General features: G+C 34.7%; 1 protein-coding gene across 5 annotated transcripts in view; it reads right to left on the bottom strand.

Annotated features, from left to right (window-relative positions):
- Ttd14 (TRPL translocation defect 14) overlaps positions 1-21,693 on the bottom strand; it is a 315,039-nt gene that overhangs the window by 90,409 nt on the left and 202,937 nt on the right. For all 5 annotated transcript variants that reach the window (XR_011335927.1, XM_069845769.1, XM_069845766.1 and 2 more), the window contains one exon: positions 4,581-4,717. Coding sequence is in view for 4 of the 5 variants with exons in the window: in XM_069845769.1 (XP_069701870.1) it covers positions 4,581-4,717 (137 nt within the window). In the remaining variant the exon portion in view is untranslated. The remainder of the gene's footprint in view (positions 1-4,580; positions 4,718-21,693) is intronic.

The following is a 21,693-nucleotide window of genomic DNA, read 5'->3' as shown; positions in this document are numbered from 1 at the left end:
AGGAAAACGTGAGAACACCAGTCTGTCAAGAGCTACAACTACAATGTCAGGTTTATGTGAAATTCTACAAGATATAGCAGTGTAGAAAGAAATAACACCAAGGAAATTTTTTGCTGACGTAATATGCAACAAAGAAAACCGAAGTCTTCTATGTTGGACAAGTGGAATAGATAGATGGTCAATGTCAGGATTACGTGAAAGTTTCGATAAACATGAAACTTCACATATCCTAAAACTGAAGACTGCAGTAAGACAGAGAAAAGTAATATTGTCATGAAATTCATACAATCAGAAAATTCAGGGGGAAGCGCTCCCACTATGACAATAAATCACTTTGATGTGAACTTCAGTACTTTTAAAGAAAAAACAATGTAACCATAGCAGTGTTCTTTACATAATATTTTTGAGTGTTGATTATTCTTTAACAGATGATTTGGACATTGTTCAAAAGTGCACCATTCCCTGTTCAAAAGTACCTCATACATAGGGCAGTTTTGAACATGTTACAAGAGTTAGTTCCGACTTAATTTACGTTTGAGATATACAAGGCTTTCATTTCAAAACTTCCCAGTATAAATAAATAATTATTTAAATTGAATTCAATTTAAACAAAAAACACGTCAATTTAGATATTGAGGGGGAAGTCTGAAACCAGGCTTAATTGCATTTTAGATTTCACTCCCACTCCCCAGCCGCCCCCACTTTGAAATTTCAAATGGCACCCCTGTATTTTTATACTTAAATATGTAAGAGTATTCAATTGCTTATATACCTCATTCGTTTTCGCATATTTTGTTTTCTATCATCGCCTGGCAACCAGGATTGTTGTTATTGTTGATTACAGCTAAAGAGAATAAAGCTACGAAAACTTATTGAGCATTTCATGTAAGAGTTGTGTTTGTGTATTAAATTATTTTAAAATGGTGTATACCCTTCAAGAGATAACATAAATCATCCTTATTGATTAAATGTAGGAAATTACACAAAATAAGCTGTTTTTCATCCTAAAATCACTGATAATAACAAAAATACAGGTTGCCAGGCGACAATAGAAAACAAAAGATGCGAAAACGAATGAGGTGTACAAACAATTGCATGCTCTTTCATATTTAACTATAAAAATATAGGGGTACTATTTGAAATTTCAAAGTGAGGGTGGCTGGGGTGGAGGTGAAATCTAAAATGCAATTAAGCCTGGTTTCAGACTTCTCCCTCAATATCAAAATTGATGTGTTTTTTTTTTGTGTAAATTGAATTTAATTTAAATAATTAGTTATTTACACTGGAAAGTTTTGAAATGAAAGCCCTGTATGTATTTTCTGCAAATATAAAATTCTGAGGTGTTTATTAAGAAATGGTTTATAATTCTACATAATTAAATTAAAAAAACTGATAATAGATGTGAATAAGAAATATACATAGAAAAACTGTTCAAATGTGCCCCCTCTTCACCTACATCTTCTATCAGTTAATATTGTTTTGTTCGATGAAAACGAATGGAGTTTCAAAAAGAGGAGAAATTAAGTAGACAGCAAAAGTGATGGTTGACACACTTAATTAAAATATGATATTTTTTTTTTTTGCAAGTGTGAAAGAGATGCTTGTGAAGAGTGGGTCTAAATATAGGCTACATTGAAATATTGCAGTACCCGTATAACATTTGAACAGTGAAACAAAATGCTTATCTATCTTATGTAAAGAGCAGGTAAATCTTGGTTTGATGCTGAGTACTACAAACAGTGAAAGAAATGATCAAACTCTTGCACAAACCACGAACAAACATCTCCGAGGAAATCTAAATCTCTATGCAGAGAAAAGGAAAGCATGTAAAAACTGCTAAAGTCTAAGGAAACTAATAATTTCATATGAGAACAAGAAAAAGCTCAAGCTCAAGAGGCACTAATACATTTCTTTTGTGTCCTCAGAAGGAAGTCAACCAGCAGTCACGGAAATTCCATTGGACTCTTGGGAAAAACAATTCTCGTTCCTCAACAGATGTGACCTAACCACCGCATACCAAATTAAGGAGCCAGAGTCATACAACACAGAGATGATAAGCATAATGGAAATAAGAGCAGCCATACTCAAGGCAAAAGAAAAGAAAGCAACAGAGCCAGATGGAATTTGTAATGAAAATCTCAAGGACACAACAGATCAATTTACTTCCTTCTGGATTGATTATTTATGTAGCCCATAATATGTTAGTTTTGTGTTTTTATGTTACTATATTCATGTATAGAAATTTGTTCTTTTTATGTATTCGGATGTGATATCTTTATTTTGTTCTGCTTAGTTTTATGTTAGTGTGTTCATGTACATATCTGTTGTTTTTATTGTGATTCTGGTTAATTTTATCTTATTATATCCATGTACTGCAATGTGTTGTTTTTATAGCGATTCTTCTCAATTTTATGTTATTGTATTCATGTATTGCTCTGTTGTTTTATCGTGATTCTACTTACTTTTATGTTACTGTACTGTATTCATGTATTGCGTGTTTGTTTTTATCGTGATTCTATTTACTGTTATGTTATGTATTCATGTATTGCACTTTGTTGTTTTATTGTGATGTATTTTTATAGTGATTCTGCTTACTTTTATGTTATTGTATTCATGTATTACAATATGTTGTTTTTATCGTAATTCTACTTACGTTTATGGTATTGTATTCATGAATTGCAATGTGTTGTTTTTATCATGATTCTCCTTACTTTTATATTATTATATTCATGTATTACAATGTGTTGTTTTATCGTGTTTCTGCATACTTTTATGTTATTGTATTTATGTATTACACTGTGTTGTTCTACTACTTTATGTTGTTGTATTCGTGTATTGCAATGTGTTATTTTTATCGTAATTCTGCTTACTTTTATGTTACTATATACGAGGTGTGATCATTAAATTCCTAGACTGTATCTGCTTTGGGCGAAGAGATCACATGATTGACACGCGCACAGCAGTGATACTAGATGACCTTGAAGAGACGTGACACCAAGCTTCAAAGCACTATCTTCATTGAGACCTGTGTTACACAAGGTTTTGTTAGCACATACATCCACGCATTTGCGAAATCATGATAGACTCGAAACTGGAGAAGAGAGCCAACATCAAATTCTTCGGGCAATTGGCAACCAAAACTCATGGAATGTTGAAGCAAGCCTACGAGAATGAAACAGTGAGTCGGGCAAAGTGTTTTGAGTGGCATTCGCATTTCCTGGAGGACAACGAGAGGCCAGGTCGACCACACACGTGCAACACTGCCGAAAATGTCGAAATAATTTGACAAATTGTGCATAATGATCCTCACGTCCATTTTAACATGAACGACTACAACTCTGGACAGAGAAAAAATTAATGCTCCATGACGACAATGCGCCAGTTCACAGAGCTCTCGCAACACTCCCGTATTCACCAGATTTGGCCCCCTGCGACTTTTATTTGTTTCGAAAGATGACATTGAAGCTAAAGGGTTGCTGTTTTGGCATGGTGGGGGAGAACCAAGGCGAATCGTAAAAGGTGCTTGACAGGTTCAAGAATGTGACTTCCAGGAGGCATACCAAAAATGGCAGACACGTTGGGATCAGTGTAGAGCTGCCCAAGGGGACTACTTTGAAGGGGATGGCAGCCAAATTTAAATCAGGTAAATTTATTTCCATTTATGGGACAGGAATCGGAATTTAATGCTCACACCTCATACATGTATTGCAATGTATTGTTTTTATCGTGATTCTGCTAATTTTTATGTTACTGTATTCATGCATTGCAAAGTGTTATTTTTATCGTGAATTTTTCTTGGTTTTATGTTATTGTATTTATGTATTCCAATGTGTTGTATTTATCGTAATTCTGCATACTTTTATGTTATTGTGTTCATGTATTGCAATGTGTTAATTTTATCGTGATTTTCCTTAGTTTTATGTTATTATATTCATGTATTGCAACGTGTTATTTTCATCGTGATTCTCCTTACTTTACTTCGTTAATTAATTCATGTTTAATTTTATTTTATAACTGACGTTTCAATGTCTCATTTGTAGCTGCGACAGAATTCAAATGTCATATGTACTTTGTTTAAGTTCTATTATTAATATATCTGTGTGTAAATGAAATTTGTTCATTACTCCAACATCACACATACAAGCATTATTGTAAAGAATTTTTACTGCTTCAAGCCGAAAATTAATTAAGTTACTTTAATATATCATGACTATATACTGCTAGATAGTTTCAAAACTCTCAAAACTCCCATGTAGATCAACTAATCACAATACAGCATATCAAGAGTAAACTAGAACTGAATGGGAAATATGCATAGTTATGTCTGAATTAAGTTATTTTGAAATTTATCTAAAATGAGAAAAAAAGAGACAAAATGAAATGTTTAGCCAAATTGGTGAAATGGACAGGGGTATTTTAAAAACGGAATGCAAGAAGATCCTAATTCCTAAATTCGAAGAAGAAGAAGAAGAAGAAGAAGAAGAAGAAGAAGAAGCAGAAGAAGAAGAAGGAGAAAGAGAAAGATAATGTTACTGCAAGAAACAGATACACAAAGACAAAAAAGTAAGCCATTTTCTTACCTCTGTTGTATAGAAATCTTCGGCTCCATTTGCAGATGTTACCATGTGGATGATTTGATTGTAGCGATTATCTCTCAATTCTACTGAATTCCAACCATTAGCCCCCATCATCCGCTCCCACTTATCACGCGAGATAACTGTAAATATCAGAACAGAAAGAAATTTTATAAACTGACAAAAATTATTAAATTCGGCTTAAATGAAATACAAAACAAAATAACTGTCTGATACATCAAAGACAAGAGAAGAGAATATAAACATTATTTACTCTTTCATACAACTATGAATCTATTACATAGCAAAAGAAAATTAATAAATAATTTTAAGGTGACTGTCGAAAATTATTTTATAGAAGATACAATCTACTAGGATCTTCAGCAATACATTATTTCAGTTTCTTCCAGTGCATCCTTTAGTAGGCAGTTTCATTTCAGCCAGTGACCCAGCAAATTCCTTTTCCTCTTCCTGATCAGTTTCAGCATTATTCTTTCTTCACCCACTCTTTCCAACACAGCTTCATTTTTTATTCTGTCTGTCCATTTCACATGCTCCATTCTTCTCCATATCCACATTTCAAATGCTTCTAGTCGCTTCTCTACACTTCATCGTAATATCCACGTTTCTGCTCCATACAATGCCACACTCCACACGAAGCAGTTCGCTAGTCTCTTCCTTAGTTCTTGTTCCACAGGTCCGCAGAAGATGCTCCTTTTTCTATTAAAAGTTTCCTTGGCCATTGTTATCCTTCTTTTGACTTCCTGACAGCAGCTCATGTTACTGCTTATAGTATGAATATTAATTATTTTACAAGCCCTTACTCACTAGGGTGCCCAAACATCCAATGTCAGACTTATGTAGGAGAATATATGAAGTTTTACACATTCAACATCAAGCTAGTATGTGCTCCCAGCAATAATTGGCCGTTCCAATCCTATTGGCATCATCTCCCAACAGCACTGGATGCCAGTTAAATACATCATACATTTTACATCAGGAATACCATATGGGCGGCCTGTTGTTAGTATACTGTAAGGTAAGATGGGTTCATTTCACACACAAAATATTCATAATATAAATTCAGAATTTTCCTTCCTTCTGGGACACCAGCTGCTCAGAATGTTCTAATAAGGACATTAAAAAGAAATGGGAAGAAGTTTTACTCATATTTGGGAGAAATTAATAAGTACTTGCAAAGCAAAAAGTCAGTGAGTAAAAACTAGTAGGTAGTATGTGGGCTATTCAGAAATCAACTTCCGACTGTCGATTGTGGATTGCTAGATCATTGCAGGAAGATGGCTCTTTAGCAGTAGCCACGAGTAAAGATGTAATAATGCTCTCATGCATCGTGCACTCATTTCTGTTCAGTAATCTGTGAGAAACAGCTGTTGATAATGGACGCGATTATTACTCTTCCTGCAAGTTGCGAGGTCTGTTCAGTTATTCGATTTCTTCATGCAAAAGGAGTTAACGCTGCTGAGATTCACCACTGACTGTGTCGTGTTTATGGCAACATTACAAGTGATAGTGCTGTACGGGACTGGTGCAGAAAATTGAAGGATGGGGGTGAAGATTTGCACAATGAGGGAGGTCAAGGACGACATTCAATTGTACTGATGAACTCATTCAACAGATTGAACAAACTGTGCGTGAAAGACGTCATTTCACAATTCCTGACCTCTGAAAATTTCCCACAAGTTTCAAGAGCAAATCTCTATGAAATTGTTATGGCAAGGTTAGGTTTCCACAAATTTTGTGCAAGATGGTGCCCAAAAATCTCACTGATCAGCATAAAGCTCAGAGAATGACTCCAGCCTTAATGTTCCTTCAGCATTACCACATTGACAGTGATTAATTTCTGGATAGATTCGTGACAGGAGATGAGACATGGGTAAAGTTCGTGAATGCTGAGACCAAAGAACAGTCAAAGCAGTGGATGCACACCCAATCCCTGAACAAGCCAAAAAATTCAAACAAACATTCTCGAACTGAAAGATGATGGCTACAGTTTTCTGGGATCAAAAAAGAGTATTGTTGACAGAGTTTATGGTGCCTGAGACCACAATAAAAGCAGATGTTTATTGTGAAATGCTAAAGAAGCTTAAGAGAGCAATCCAAAACAAATGCCGTGGATTGCTCTCCAAGGGTGTCATTCTTCTCCATGATAATGTGCGGCCCCATACTGCTGCTCGCACAAAGGCTTTATTGGACAAGTACACATGGGAAACTTTCGAATATCCCCCTACAGTCCAGACTTGGCACCGAGCGACTACCACTTCTTTCCCAATGAAGAACTGGTTAGCAACTCAGCACTTCAATGACAATGTGGAGCTCATGGACAGAGTAAAAACCTGGCTGAGTACACAGGCGGCATCCTTTTATGAAGAAGGAATACACAAGCTAGTCTCAAGCTATGACAAGTGCTTGAATTTATATGGCGACTATGTTGAAAAATAGTGTCACTATCCAGGAACGTTTTCCAGGCAATAAATAGTTTGTAACATTGTTTGTGGTTTTTTTTTTTTTTTTTTTTGTAGGCAATGGAAAGTTGATTTCTGAATAGCCCTCGTAATATATTTTTATTTTCTTCCATTACAGTAGAACCATGCTAGTCCAAACTAATTGGGACCACAGTCTGTTCGGATTATCGAAATTTTCGATTAAGCAGAGAACAGTAATTCAAGCAGGGAAACCACGCCTTATCCCCACCCTTCACGTTTGTTTGTTCAATTTTGAGTTTATGAAGCATTGGAAGGACATTGCCACTTCGTTAAGATTATCTGCTCTTCGTCAGAAGGAGCTGACAGATTATCGTAATAGTATAGAAAACAAGAACTAATTCATTCATTAGCAATAAAGTAAGTTGTACTGTATATAATATATTTTGAGTTTCTATTAAACAGATTGAGTTTCAGTTCAAATACTCTTTTTTTTGTTTCCTTCCTCTGGTTTATTTATTTATTTTTTTTTTTTAATTGTCCAAAATTTTGAATTAGCATGGTTCACACTAGCGCGGGTTCTAATCACTAATGTATATGCATAGTTATTACCCATAAGCAGAAAATTAGACATAAAATTCTAAAAATAGTACTAATACTTATATAAGACAATGCAGTTCCAAAAACCAAAATAAATTTATCTCTGATAGTATGTGCAGACTTTCCTGCTGCTGTCATGTTGATCTAAGGTATGATCAAAGATATAACTATCAAAAGCATGCACAAAATTGCACTGTATAGCATACTTACATACTTATAAATGGCTTTTAAGGAACTCGCAGGTTCCTTGCCACTCTCACATAAGCCCACCATTGGTCCCTAACCTGTGCAAGATTAATCCAATCTCTATCATCATATCCCACCATCTCAAATCCATTTTAATATTATCCTCCCATCTACGCCTTGACCTTCCCAAAGGTCTTTTTCCTTTCGGTCTCGCAACTAACACTCTATATGCATTTCTGGATTCGTCCATCTGTGCTACATGCCCTGTCCATCTCAAACGTCTGAATTTAATATTCCTAATTATGTCAGGCGAAGAAAACAATGTGTACAATTCTGCGTTGTGTAAATTTCTCCATTCTCCTGTAACATCCCTCTTAGCCCCAAATATTTTCCTAAGAACCTTAATCTCAAACACACTTAATCTCTGTTCCTTTCTCAAAGTGAGAGTCCAAGTTTCACAACCATATAGAACAACTGGTAATATAACTGTTTTATAAATTCTAACTTTCAGTTTTTTTTGACAGCAGACTAATGACAAAAGTTTCTCAATCGAATAATAATACGCATTTCCCATATTTATTCTGCATTTAATTTCCTCCCAAGTGTCGTTTATATTTGTTACTGTTGTTCCAAGGTATTTGAATTTTTCAATCTCTTCTTAGGATAAATCTCCAATTTTCGTGCCAGAGAATTAGTCCATTCCGAGGCTTATTGTATGGATTTGTAACAAGCTGTTTTTTACGGTGATGGGTTGTTAGTCCTTTGTCCAACCCCCAAGCTAGAGGACCACCCCTTATCGGCTGTCCACGACTGCCTATTCAATATATTCGCAGCTACCCTCCATAGCTGGAGGCCATCCTCTATCCGCAACGTGAGGACGTGCCATTTTAACAATGTCTTGAGCCAAATGGGCGTTCTCATTAAGAGGCCAGTGGAAAATTCTGAATTTGCTTATTACAATTCCAAAATTGTATTCTATATAACGTGGAGCTCTTGACAGGTGGAAGTTAAATATTTGTTTACTGTAGGTTTGATTGTATCCACCACAACAACAATTCAAATTATTTTACACAACAAATGTTTTATCTTCTACTATTAATGGTTTCTTTCAGAAACTGAAGTCGGAAAACATAAAGAATTATTAACTCCTCGTACATTGCTGTTTCTTGAAATACTGCTCAGTCACTGCTCTATTCATAGATGGCCATATCTACTTATATCTCAAATTGTAACTTGCATCACAATGGCAAGTAATATTATTTAAAATTAATGTTTGTAGTTACAGTATAAGGGTCCACTCTGATAGGGTTGTATAATCAACAGCATCAATACAATGGGTGAATTTCCAAGTTTTTCGAAGTCTTCAGCAATTTGAAATCAACCCTTTTTTATTAAAGCTTTCACGCATTTGTCTTTCAATTCATCCCACAACATCTTATACCTTATCTTACTATGATTGAAATACTCGTAGTCCTAATGAATCTTTGTGAATGTACAACCACTTCCAAATACATGAAATATAGAGAATATCCCTTAAAATCACCAAGAAAGCAAATATAATTTGTTCAAAAGTTATTATTTTTACAAAAGAATGCAACTGCGAAAGACAAAAGTCTGTCGAAAATTTTTCCATCAGAAAGGAAAGAAGTACCATAGTTAAAATTGAACACACACACACACACCAACTACAAAGAAGGAACAGTAACCAATTCCAGCAATGAACCTGAAATTGAAATGTTCAACAAAAATATTCAAATAAGAAATAGAAGTGCAGAGAAAGATAGTGACAGAAATTTTTTGTTACCTTTGTTCATGACATTAAAGAATCTCAAATAGAATTTAAAAATGACAGTTAAAATTGAGAATGTACATAATTTAGAAGGCTAAATTGAAATCATCCCTTCTGATGCACACGTATCTTCGCCCCAGGGTCTTCCAGTTGAAAACATCTGGTTCATTTGCATACATATACCATACAAAATATAAAGATTACACTTCCCAACATGAAATTTATCTCCATAAAGTTGATACATGTTTTAGTCCAGTTTCAAGGGTAGATTTCGAAAATGCTGCTTAAAATGTCATACATCACAATACAATTTAGATATTGGGGCATTCCATGTCAAATCAACACAAAAAAGTGGACTTTTCAACCCGACCACCTCAGATTTTCATTAAATTTGGTGGGATGGTAAAGAACCTTAAGTTAAGTAATTATGTAAAATTTTAGCCCTCAATAATGCACGATATCCATACAGCAATTCTGTCAATACGAGAAAAAATGTAAAAATGTCGCATACTATGTCAATAAAAATAATTCATAACTTCTCTTCTAATTGAGGTAGAATCTTAAACTTGGGTTTATTTTAAAGCTAAGGGATCATACGTTTCAATAAAAATATGTTTGTATCAAAGTAATGAATTCTTTATTGAATGGTCACGTGAAACACATTTTAACATTAAATATCTATAAATGCGGGACATAAATTATTTCGCGAAAAATATCTGTTATAGAGGTAAGAGTATTCTCCCTTTGGTGTAAGTTTCATTTTGGAAACGTTTCAGGAATATCGGTAAAAAAATATATCAATGTATTGGTTTGTAGCATTTAAACCCGTCTTACACCAACAATGCATGCGCGCGAGTTCGTACTTGTCTGATAAACTGTGTCGTAGATCTGTCAGGCCGTCATGAGTGGCAGTTTATACAGTCTTCAATTTATACAAAACGTGCAATCTGTTTCAAGTGCAGTGTCGTTAGTTTTCGTAGTATGTGGTAGTTTTGTGCGATGTAATGGAGTCGCGTTTTAAGTTATAGGTCTATGTTTGCTGCAATCCCTTTGAGAAATCAAGGCATTGTAATTAGAGGAAAAATTTAAGAAGTGTTATATCGTGGATGCTTAATGTATTTCCTGATTTAAAACAGGAACAAAAGGTGTGTGCTATGTGTCGCAAAGAAATAAAAATATAATATAATGCTATTACGCAGAATCCTCATAATGACTCTAGTAATGAAGAATACGTCGACTCTACAGCAAATGTAAGTTCATTAAATACAAGTCTTTTTGACCAAGGCGTGTTCCTTATTAAACAAGAAAGGCTACAACAAGAGAAATATAAGAGACAGAAATTTGAAAATATTGCAAAAGACAAAGTCTTCGATATTAAAGATGGCGAGGAACCAGGACCTTTCTGATTCTGAAATTTTGTCTCAGTTGCAGGAAAATTTTCAAAATTCAGGTAAAAGTGAGAAAATCACCATTTTAACACTACTACCTAAAATCTGGAGCGTAAATAATATAAAAAAGAGTTTCTTTCAGCTTTCGAATACATAATTCGGAAAGCCAAAGTCCTGGCAAAGGGAAAGGGAATTTTGTGTTCACCAAATCCGAAACCTGGAAAACCCTTGCTCGCAGCTGTTGCCGGTAAAGTTAAAGAATTCTGTTGTTCTGACGAGATAAGCAGAATGATGCTTGGTAAGAAATATTTGTTGTGATTAAAGAATCAGGGAGTAAATTACATGAGCAGAAATTAATTATATGCAGTGTTTAAAAATTCTAACCCTGACCAAGAAACTGTATTCTAGCTGGAGTTAGTGGACTATACTGTCTGTGTTTGTGTCCTTATCGGAATGTAAAACTTATGCCGGAAGCAATTTATTAAAGTTTCAGGTCTACGTGGATTTCAAGAAATTTTTTCTTTATACTTTCCAACTTAACATTTCTTGGCTACTATGGTGTGCAATCCTCCTCATATAAATTGCTTGTTCAGGAAATGTACAGAATGTCCTGAACCATTCAAAATAAGAGAGGGTTTAGAGAAATGTTTCGTATAAAACTTCAGTGAATCAGTGACCTATAAGCAGTGGATGATGACTGACCGATCAACGCTTGAGACTATAATGAAACCCACAGACAAATTTTTCGACTGTCTCTTGGAGAAACTTGGTGATTTACTGACTCACTCATGTATATCATCTGGACAAAGTAAGTTTCTACGTGATATGAAATCATTTCTACAGCCATGCCTGCTTATTGTGTTATGCGACTTCGCTGAAAACTATTATTTCGTAATCCAAGATGAAATTCAGTCATATCACAGGACTAATGTGCAGACAACCATTCATACTTTCGTAATATATTATAACGAATCGTCATCCGATACAGTCTCTATTAAAAATCTGGTAATAATTTCACACTGCCCGAAATATGACACTACAGCTGTACATCTGTTTCAAAAATATCTAATGGAGTCATTAAAACAAACATCTGTAATTCACCAAAAAAATTATATATTTCTCCGATGGATTCTTTGCTCAGTATAAAAATAGGAAAAAATTTCCTGAACCTCACATTACATGGAGAAGATTTTGGATTTCCAACAGAATTGCATTATTTTTGCATATCGCATGGCAAAAGACCTACGACGTTGTAGGTGGGACACTTAAAAGGTTTGCGGCTTGTGCTAGTTTGCAGAGACCATCCGATAAACAAATAACTACACCTAGGGAATTGTACGACTGGACAAGGGGTCATCTCCCAAACATTAATACCGTTTATGCGGCTAAAAAAAGGCTATACTGAAGAGGAAAAAATGCTTGCTCTTCGATTTGCAAAATCCACCGCAGTGCCTGGAACACAAGTTTCATACAGTCCTGCTGTTTAGGATGGGTATTATACTTGCTAAGCAATTTTAAAATTCAGCTGAAACAACGCAGCATCCTGTCTGGAAAGATGATCAGGCTATTTCATCTCAGCAATGAAAAGTAAGCATTTCTTACAGAACTTCAGGTTTAACAAAATCCATGTGACAATAATTTATTTCAGGTAATAATTAAAAAAATTCGAATTATGTACTACATGTTAAATTACATAGTGCCATTCCAGAATATGATCAAATATAATTAAATACAACGAATGTGTGGGACATAATTATCGCGACTTATACGGTTAGCTTACGCTTGCTGTGACATAATAATTTTTATCTTTGTAACCTATGATGATTCCAAGTTGCAACTTATCAGTTCATTATATCACTAATTGAGGCGTACTATATATTTTTTTCCTTAAAATAGAACCCCTGCATTTTAAAATATGCATATATGAAAATTGTTTTACCATGATTTTTTAGTGTAATTGAATACATGCAGAAAACAATATAAGCAATAAAAACTATCACATATTAAGAATGTATCACCCAATTTTTGTAAATTTATCTGGAGACGTTGTTGAGATATGTAATTTTAATTGAAGCGGCGTGCTTACAAAAATATGATTTTTCTTCATGTTTGAAACGCCACTGACAGAAAACGAAAAGCACAGGACATATGAAACTCGGCAGTTTTAGTTAGCGCAGCAGGTAAAACAAACCCTCAAAATTTGAAAGAAATCTGAGTCGGTCGGGTTGAGCGCCTTGTTGATTTGATATGGAATGACCCTATTGGATTACTTATACAAAATTTAAAGCCTTGATCCGCAATTAAGGTTATGTTGTTGTTCTTGTTGTTTTCTAATCCCAGGTGTTTGACAACAAAGTCATTTGACCTCTTGCACTCCAATATTTTTCAAAGATATTATCATGGTCAGCCACTGAAGCACAGATTTTGAGGTGTTCCAAATCCATTTCTTGGCAATTAAGGTTATAAATCTGCCTTTTTTTCCACCAAGAGTCACTACAAAGTGGTAAGCCCTCGGAGGGACTGGTCTGGCATTTTTATTGGGTTGTAAAAAAAAATTTCCCGCCTAAAATGTGATGTAACTCATGTTATATTTATGCAGATGAGTGGTTCCATCAGACTACTTACTGAAAACAAGTTTTTAAACAAAAATACCGGAAATAAACGTTCCCTCCCTTCCCGGACAATGCAGTAAAGGTTGGTAGGGTGAGGTTAGCATATGCTGACATCACCTACCAGTTTTACTGCTCAGTCACATTGTGAATGTGCAGTATATTGTGAAGCTTGTTTCTTTTCTTCTTACAAGTAACTTACTTGAGTGCAAGGTCGCAAGTGCAATGTCTAGTAATGATCATTTGAAAGTGTCAGTATGAATAATGGTAACAGCAAAACATTAACTGTCAATGACTCACCATGTGCATTGGAGATCGACAGAAAATAAAAGTATAGGAGGTGCAGAAAGCAGCCATCTATGGAATGAATGTGTTACATTTCACAAATTGGACATCATTGGCATTCACAAAATGTTCAAAACAAAACTTCAACTTGCACCATGAGTAATGAATGAAAAATGACGTCCCACAGTATCTCAAACATTTGAGCCAGGTTATTGCTAGGCCACTGACATGAGACAAAATTGTAGGAGGCAGAGAACCTCCAACTTGTTGCAGTACAATAAATAACTTCCCTGTCAATTTATTATCCAGACATCGCCTTGGGTGGCACAGTCATAGTCTGTGTCCAAAGTCGCAGATTCAATCCCAGCCCAGGTCGATGGCATTTAAGTGTGCTTAAATATGACAGTCTCATGTCAGCAGATTTACTGGCATGTAAAAGAACTCCTGTGGGACAAAATTCCGGCACACTGGCGATGCTGATATAACCTTGGCAGTTGCGTCGTTAAATAAAACATAATTATAATTAAATCCAAACTAACAGTCAACATCATTTTATACAAATGTGCTTGGGCATTAATGTTCGTTGCTCATGCCACCACTCTCTTAGTACCTCTGACAGGGTGTATTTCTTCTTCAAATCCCGATTGGTCAGAGCTGAACTTGGAATAAGTTTGTTTAACTCATCTACAAATGCTCTGGCCAATTCTGCAGTTCACTGTTCATCGTCAAGTTGTCATTTTTTTTTAAATCTCGTTATCTTACGTCTTTCAATTTTATAGCTCTTTGAAGTTCTGCAACCAGCCATTACTTGCCTGGAAATCACTGTAACCTAAGTCACGCGCAATTTGATAACCATTATGTAATAAGTCACTATCATGCACATCATGCAAATTGGCTCGAGGAAACACTAGTTTTTATAATATGTTCGCCTTGTCTTCCTTTGAATATCTATAGTTTTTCTTATGCACCACAAGATCATATTGCTACGAACTTATTCGAAATCTGTTCATAATTGTTCTTTTGCTATGTGGTGGATGTTCATTCATGTATGTATTATTATGTTTTGTATCCATTTGCCGGATGATTGTCCTTTACCCTACTTTGCTGGAGGCGAGATTTGTAGCTCTGACATGAATGATGAACTACACAGCTGGATAAATGTTTCTATATCACATTCACTTAAGCACATATCGTTATCATTGCACTCCCTGTGTATATTGTCCTCACAGTCGAGAGTATATGACACTACACATTCCACTAACTCATCTTGCGAGAACACTAATATTTCATCTGTCATTTCTTTCTCACTCTCCGAAATTGCTTGCATCCCTTTCTGACGAAATGCCAACTTTAGAAATTGTTGTTATAGATACAATGCAATGCTTGCTTTGTTTAGGGTCGCCATTGCTCTGTTTTGATGTCAACAGTACTAGCAATATAACACTGTTGTGCTGTATGCTTCAACTCTGCAGTTAACTTTATCTCGTAACCACACACACTGCTCAAATTTGAATACCTCTAGTTTCACCCCCTCCTGCCAGTAGTAGACAATATCGTGCATGCGTGGTAGACAATGTATGGGGCTTCAAACACCATCAATACTATTGGTCGTTTGCAATCTCACATTCAAATAGGTTACTTCTTAGTGTATCTCTTTTTAGAAATAATTGAGAGTTACTGGGAATCTATTTCATACTTTTAAAAAGTAATTTGTCACAGCAAATTTATATAATGGTGCAATACAAAGGGATAGTTCACATCGAAAGTGCAAGAATCATCTGGATAATTTCTGTTATTTTTGTGGACGATTAACTCTCATAAATCAAAGGAACATGTGCACAAACAGGAAGACCATGGTCGCCTTATCAATGTTGCCTCTCTTGTATGGCTAATCTTAAGGTTGGCAGTATCTTTGGTGTGATTAGAACCAACAAACCATATTAATGATTGCTACTTCTGCGTGACAAATATAATATATAGCATATCTAGGAAAAGTGAACACGTTATACAGTAACCAGATATACCTTCTGTCATTTGACCCATTCTACACAGTGAGAAATTACCTGTAACAGTACCCGTGAAGACATGGAGTATTGAAAGTAATGATGAAGGAAACAAGTGATCCCAATCTGAGTTTTCCCCAAAGCCAGAGGCTTCTACTTCAGAAGATTCTATCAACAAAAAATTCTGGCAGTGAAAGTCATTTGATAGATTGACAAGACCTACATGATTTGGCACGTAGCTTAAACCTGTCAGAAGAAGAATCTGAACTTCTACAACAATGGAAATCACTTTCACTGGTACAAAAATGTCAGAGTTCAGAAATAGACATCAGATCTTTGCAAAATATTTTGCTATAGAGAAAAATGTATGTTTCTGTGTAAACGTTAATGGCTTAATGAGTAAACTAAGGGGCGTGCATAATTTAGACCAGTGTTTCTCAAACTTTTCTGAAGTGGGGACCACTTTTTTAAGTCAGAACAGTTCCACGGACCACCTTACTCTTGTTCCATTCAAAAGCAAATTTATCATTTATGTATCATATTTTAATACCAGTATACTTACATTTTAATGTAGAAATAATTAAAATTAATTTAATTCAATTAATTTTATATAAGTATTAACTAATTAAGTTAATGTTAATAGAAGAAAATTTCTTATATCGTCATTTGCGAAAACAGAAATAAAAAAAATTAATGCAGAAACATGCCCGATTTTCAACAAGTAAAGATGCAATTTTGCATGTTCTATTATTGGTGTACGACGTATAGTACGTGACCATTTGAATGTGCAGACTGGGTGTCAGCAAAACTATTAAGAAAGTCATAAATACATGAAAAGGTTCGGTACTTTGGTCCTGTTATAAATTCGGGTGGTCCCTAGCTGGTTAACAGGCACAGCACCAGATTTGCATGGAAAATATGGCGAGAAACACCATGTCCATAGTTCTTTAAATCCCTCTTTTGTTGCTGAGAGTAGAGTGGGAAGGCAATAGACAGGTAGGTTAAATAAATTTCATAAAATGTCAGTACTGGGAGAAAAAGTGAAAGGCGATTGCCATGTGTCATTTACAAACTCTGAGATTTTCAGCTATAGTGTGATACGCAATTTGAATGAATTTTATTTTTTCTTCTGTCTTTTTTGAAGGACCACAAGGGCAGACATCGAGGACCACAGGTGGTCCGCAGACCATAGTTTGAGAAACACTGATCTAGATGACTGGCTATTATTTATAGGTTAGCTACTTCATGGCAATGAATTGCCGTCTTTTCCGGTTTTCCATTCTGTCAGCTCTAAAGATTGTATGTATTTTAAAATACCAGGATCATGGTTTGAAGATATGTGATGATCTTAAAATGATCGGTTTGCAAGGGTTGATAAAATATTATTTTTTATATTTGTGGGATAGCCATGCTACAGAAAAACATTATGTGCTGTAACACTGGAACAAGCTGGAGGAATATGGTCCGTGACAAAGTAATATAAAAGAAACATCACTGGTTCCACATGATGAGATTCTTTTTCCCCCATTACACATACAGGGTAGAAGTGAAATAGCCTTGCAGATTTCCAGAGCGAACAGCTCATGTTGTATGTAATAAAAACCTATATCATAGTGGTGGAAAGTTCATAGTTTTTCAGAAAGTAATGTTTTTTTTCCCCCCCTATATGTTTAACAATCTCTTATTCGTTAACTACTGCGAGTAGGATCGTGATTTTTGTCCATATCGATAAGAAATCTAATAAAGAATAATATCCCTCTGGTGTATTTCAATAGCATGCACGATTTTCATGTAAATTTAATTTTAAAAACCCCTAAATTCAAACCACTGCACGAAGTGAACATGTGGCAATGTCTTGGCAACTTACATATGGAGACTCACTGAATTCGTTGACCTCTTACGTCTGTATACGAGCAGAGTGTTTTAGCGACGATGTTGCCAGATTGCTGAAACTTGAAACGTAATTTTCTAATTAACTGTGCATTTAATCACAAAACGTAATATAGGTCGGAATATGTATAATAAGAACTTTCTTGTGTTAAATATTAACGAACATGTTTCGACCTATTTTCGGTCATCTTCGGGACTGGTCGTTGTTGGTCTTGGCACCTCTTGTTTCCTGTGTGGGTGTGTTCGTAGTGTAGAGTCAAAGAGTGTATGTGTTTTGAAATTGAGTTGTGTGTTGAGAATATCGTTGGGGTGTGTTTTTGTGTGTCTACCCACACAGGAAACAAGAGGCGCCAAGACCAACAACGACCAGTTCCGAAGATGACCGAAAATAGGTCGAAACATGTTCGTTAATATTTAACACAAAGTTCTTATCATACATATTCTGAAGTGATACAGTGTTAAAAGTTGTGTAATCAAGATGTATAATATAGGCTTTCTAATTCATTTACATGTACCCTATCATCTCTTTCAATCTGCAAGGTTATTTCACTTTCACCTTGTATAACTTGGGCTGAAGAGGAATTTTTTTTTCGGGCCTCAAATATGGAAACTCATAGAAGGCAAAATATTTAAAAAAATATTTAGCGGCTTGGCAATCATTTAAAAAGGTTGTAAGTGGTTTTCTAGGAAAAACTAAAGAAGAACTACAAAACTTTGGTGTTAAATTTGTTGGAAAGCTATAAAAGCGTGGATTGTCAAATGTCTGAAAATCCATTTTCTTCATTCACATATTAACTTTCCCCAGAAAAATCTTGGTGATGTTAGTAATGAACAAGGGGAACGGTTTCATCAAGTCACTTTCATGATGGACAAGAGGTACCACTATCGTAAGGATTCTATAAAGATAGGAGATAACTGTTGAGTTCTTATGAAGGAGAGCAGGCAGGAGTACAAGAGAAAAGCACATATAACCAAACACTTTCAAGCAAAGTTATAGGTATGTTCCCTTCAAATATGGTTTAATAATAATGACTGAATTAAGATTGCAGTTTTAAAATAATCCTAACCCAGATATGAAGCACAAATACATATTTTTATCATAATTTAATATACATATTTATTTGCTATCATGCATGCGAATTTCTACTTACTTACAATTCTAAATGTGCTTATATATATTTAACCTAATAGGAGATTCTTATAGGCAGTGACGAAATCAGGGGGAGACCCGAGAGAGGAATGCAGGATGTCCCACCACCCAAAGATTTCAGACTATTTTTTAACAATATAATATTTCAAATTGATATGACTTTTCAGTTACTAAAAGCAATTGTGTTATGTAGATTTGTAGGCAGTTGTTTCCTTGAAGGTTAGTGGTCTGCCAGCCGAACTTGATTGACTGAAATTTAAAACATCTGAATTTTCATCTGGATTATTACAGTTAAGAAGTCAGGTGTGCTGTGTCCTCGTTGGCATAGTTTTCAGTGTTAGTTTTGTTTAGCAAATATAATAATTTTGTTTACTAAAATAGTTATAGCATGCACAGTAAATATAAATATTGCAGTGTATGATAGACAAACTTTTCTTAAAAAGAAAAGACGTATTGAGGAGTCAATGGAAAGTGCATCCATTGCATTTAATAAAAAAAATTCTCAATTGACTTTAAGTGAAAGTGAAATCTGTGAATCAGCGATTTCATTTGTGTTACCTTCATCTTGTGCTGTTAGTGGTGAGTCAGTGAATAAAACTGTTGGACATGATATCAAATATCAAACTCAATGGGAAGCTAAATATGATTGGTTATATTTCAGTTGTACTCAGGGTGGTGCATTTTGTGAACTGTATGATATGCATTTAAAAATGACTTTCGAAGTTCTTAAAAAAACAGGTGGGATATTCATATCAGTGTAGTCGGCTGGTTGGCGCAGTTGTATAGCTCTGGCCTTCTATGCTCGAGGTTGCGGGTTCGATCCCAGGCCAGGTTGATGGCATTTTAAGTGTGCTTAAATGCGACAGGCTCATGTCAGTAGATTTACTGGCATGTAAAAGAACTCCTGAGGGACAAAATTCCTGGCACACAGGCTACACTGATATAACTTTGGCAGTTGCAAGCGTCGTTAAATAAAACATAACATTTTTTTTTTCATATCAGTGCTCTTTTAAAACCCAAAAAAAGCTACTGGAAAAAGCATTCGTCTAATTTAATCGGCGAGTAAATAATCACTACTTGTAGGCCTAATAAATTTAGGCGCTTTAACTCTGCTTTATGTGAGAATTTTACACATATCTAGTTCATATTCACCATGTTTTACATAATAACATTAACATTTTTAAGTTAATGCCTATTTTAACATTTAGTAGTATTTAAAACAAATATAAATGAATGAAAGCTCTATTTCTTTAAATGAGTCAATTTTTCTATGTTCCCTATTACATAGACTGCTTCTGTTGTTGTTAAGTAAGATATTAATTATTGTTTCTTTTGATGTTGGTTTCACCTCCCAGGATAGTATAAATCCACCCCGGGGGAAAATGTCTGAATTCAACACTGCTAAGGAGATGTTCAAAATCAGCGTGATTTTTTCTTTAAGAATCAGTCATTTTATCGTGGAAGTATAAAAAAAAAAAAAAAATTTGGCTGGTGTTATTTATAAAATGGGAACAGCCAACCTATCTGGACTGAACATACCACAGTCAATTATTCCAGAGCCATCACTCACTAATGAATCATAAATCAACTTAAGTTTGCACAAAGCATAGATAATACTCCATTTTTAAGCCATTTACGAAAATTACAACATACATCTGAAAAATAGATGTGTATGTTACAATCGTAAATTGTAAACGTCATGATAATAACTTCAATAATTTAAATAGACAACATATTATATAACAGACAAAATAGTAAGGGTTCTTATGGACTGCAGTGTATTTACTTTACATTTTTCTTGTTTACTAGATAAACAGCAATTTATTTTATATTCAAACTTACGATAATAAATTTCTGAAATATTATGGAACAATAGATTTGGATACCTTATTTTCTTCACAATTAATTAATATTTTGTCCTTAGGTGCTTCATTTGCTGAATCCAGAAAGTGTGGCCTCTATTAATTCAGTAATATTGGCTGCAGATGATGTAGGATTCAAAGTGAACTTTCGTACCTACATAAGTGCACAGTCCAAGACACTTCCTGAAATTGAGGAACGTGGTCTCCAGCTGACTACTGCAGTGGATTTGTTGAACACTGTGACAACCTCTTTCAACAAATTACCAGGACCAATGGGAGAATTCTAACAGAGAAGATGAAGAAATCTAAGGAACGAAATCAAAGTCTGGAAACAGTTGAAAAGATTAGTGGAATTCTACAAGGTGAATTCCAGACTGTTCTGAATGACACAGTTAAAGAAATAGCAGCTTTTAAGTATTGTGCCCTAAACTCACGTGAAGTTGAAAGGACATTTTCTGTTTATAAAAACACACTTGCTGATAACCAAAAGAGATGTAGTTACCCTACATTTGAAAATTTGGAGGCATAAATTGTAATCTGTCATAATAAATAAGAATTAAATGTAATATAAATGTACATCCTCTCCAATATATGGACGAAACTTACTGTTATAAAATAATTTAGCCTGTGCATATTTTCAAGTTTTAATTAATATTTTCTTAATTTGTTGAGCATAATTATTTGCATCAGGATTGATCGATTTAAATCAAAGTGATTTTAATCATGATTTTCTTCGTGATTTTCATTAACTATATATTTTTTTAATCTTTGATTTAAATTACTTCTTGGTTTTTACATAGTTTCTATTTTAAACATATAAAAATTTTTCTGTGAGGTCAATGTTATGCCAATGGAACTTTTAAATGTTTTAATATCAGAGACCATTGTTGAGACATTGTCAGTTACAGATAACCTA

This window comes from Periplaneta americana, chromosome 14, assembly GCF_040183065.1.
Source record: "Periplaneta americana isolate PAMFEO1 chromosome 14, P.americana_PAMFEO1_priV1, whole genome shotgun sequence".
Lineage (NCBI taxonomy): Eukaryota > Metazoa > Arthropoda > Insecta > Blattodea > Blattidae > Periplaneta > Periplaneta americana.
This window is presented reverse-complemented; position numbering and strand designations above follow the sequence as displayed.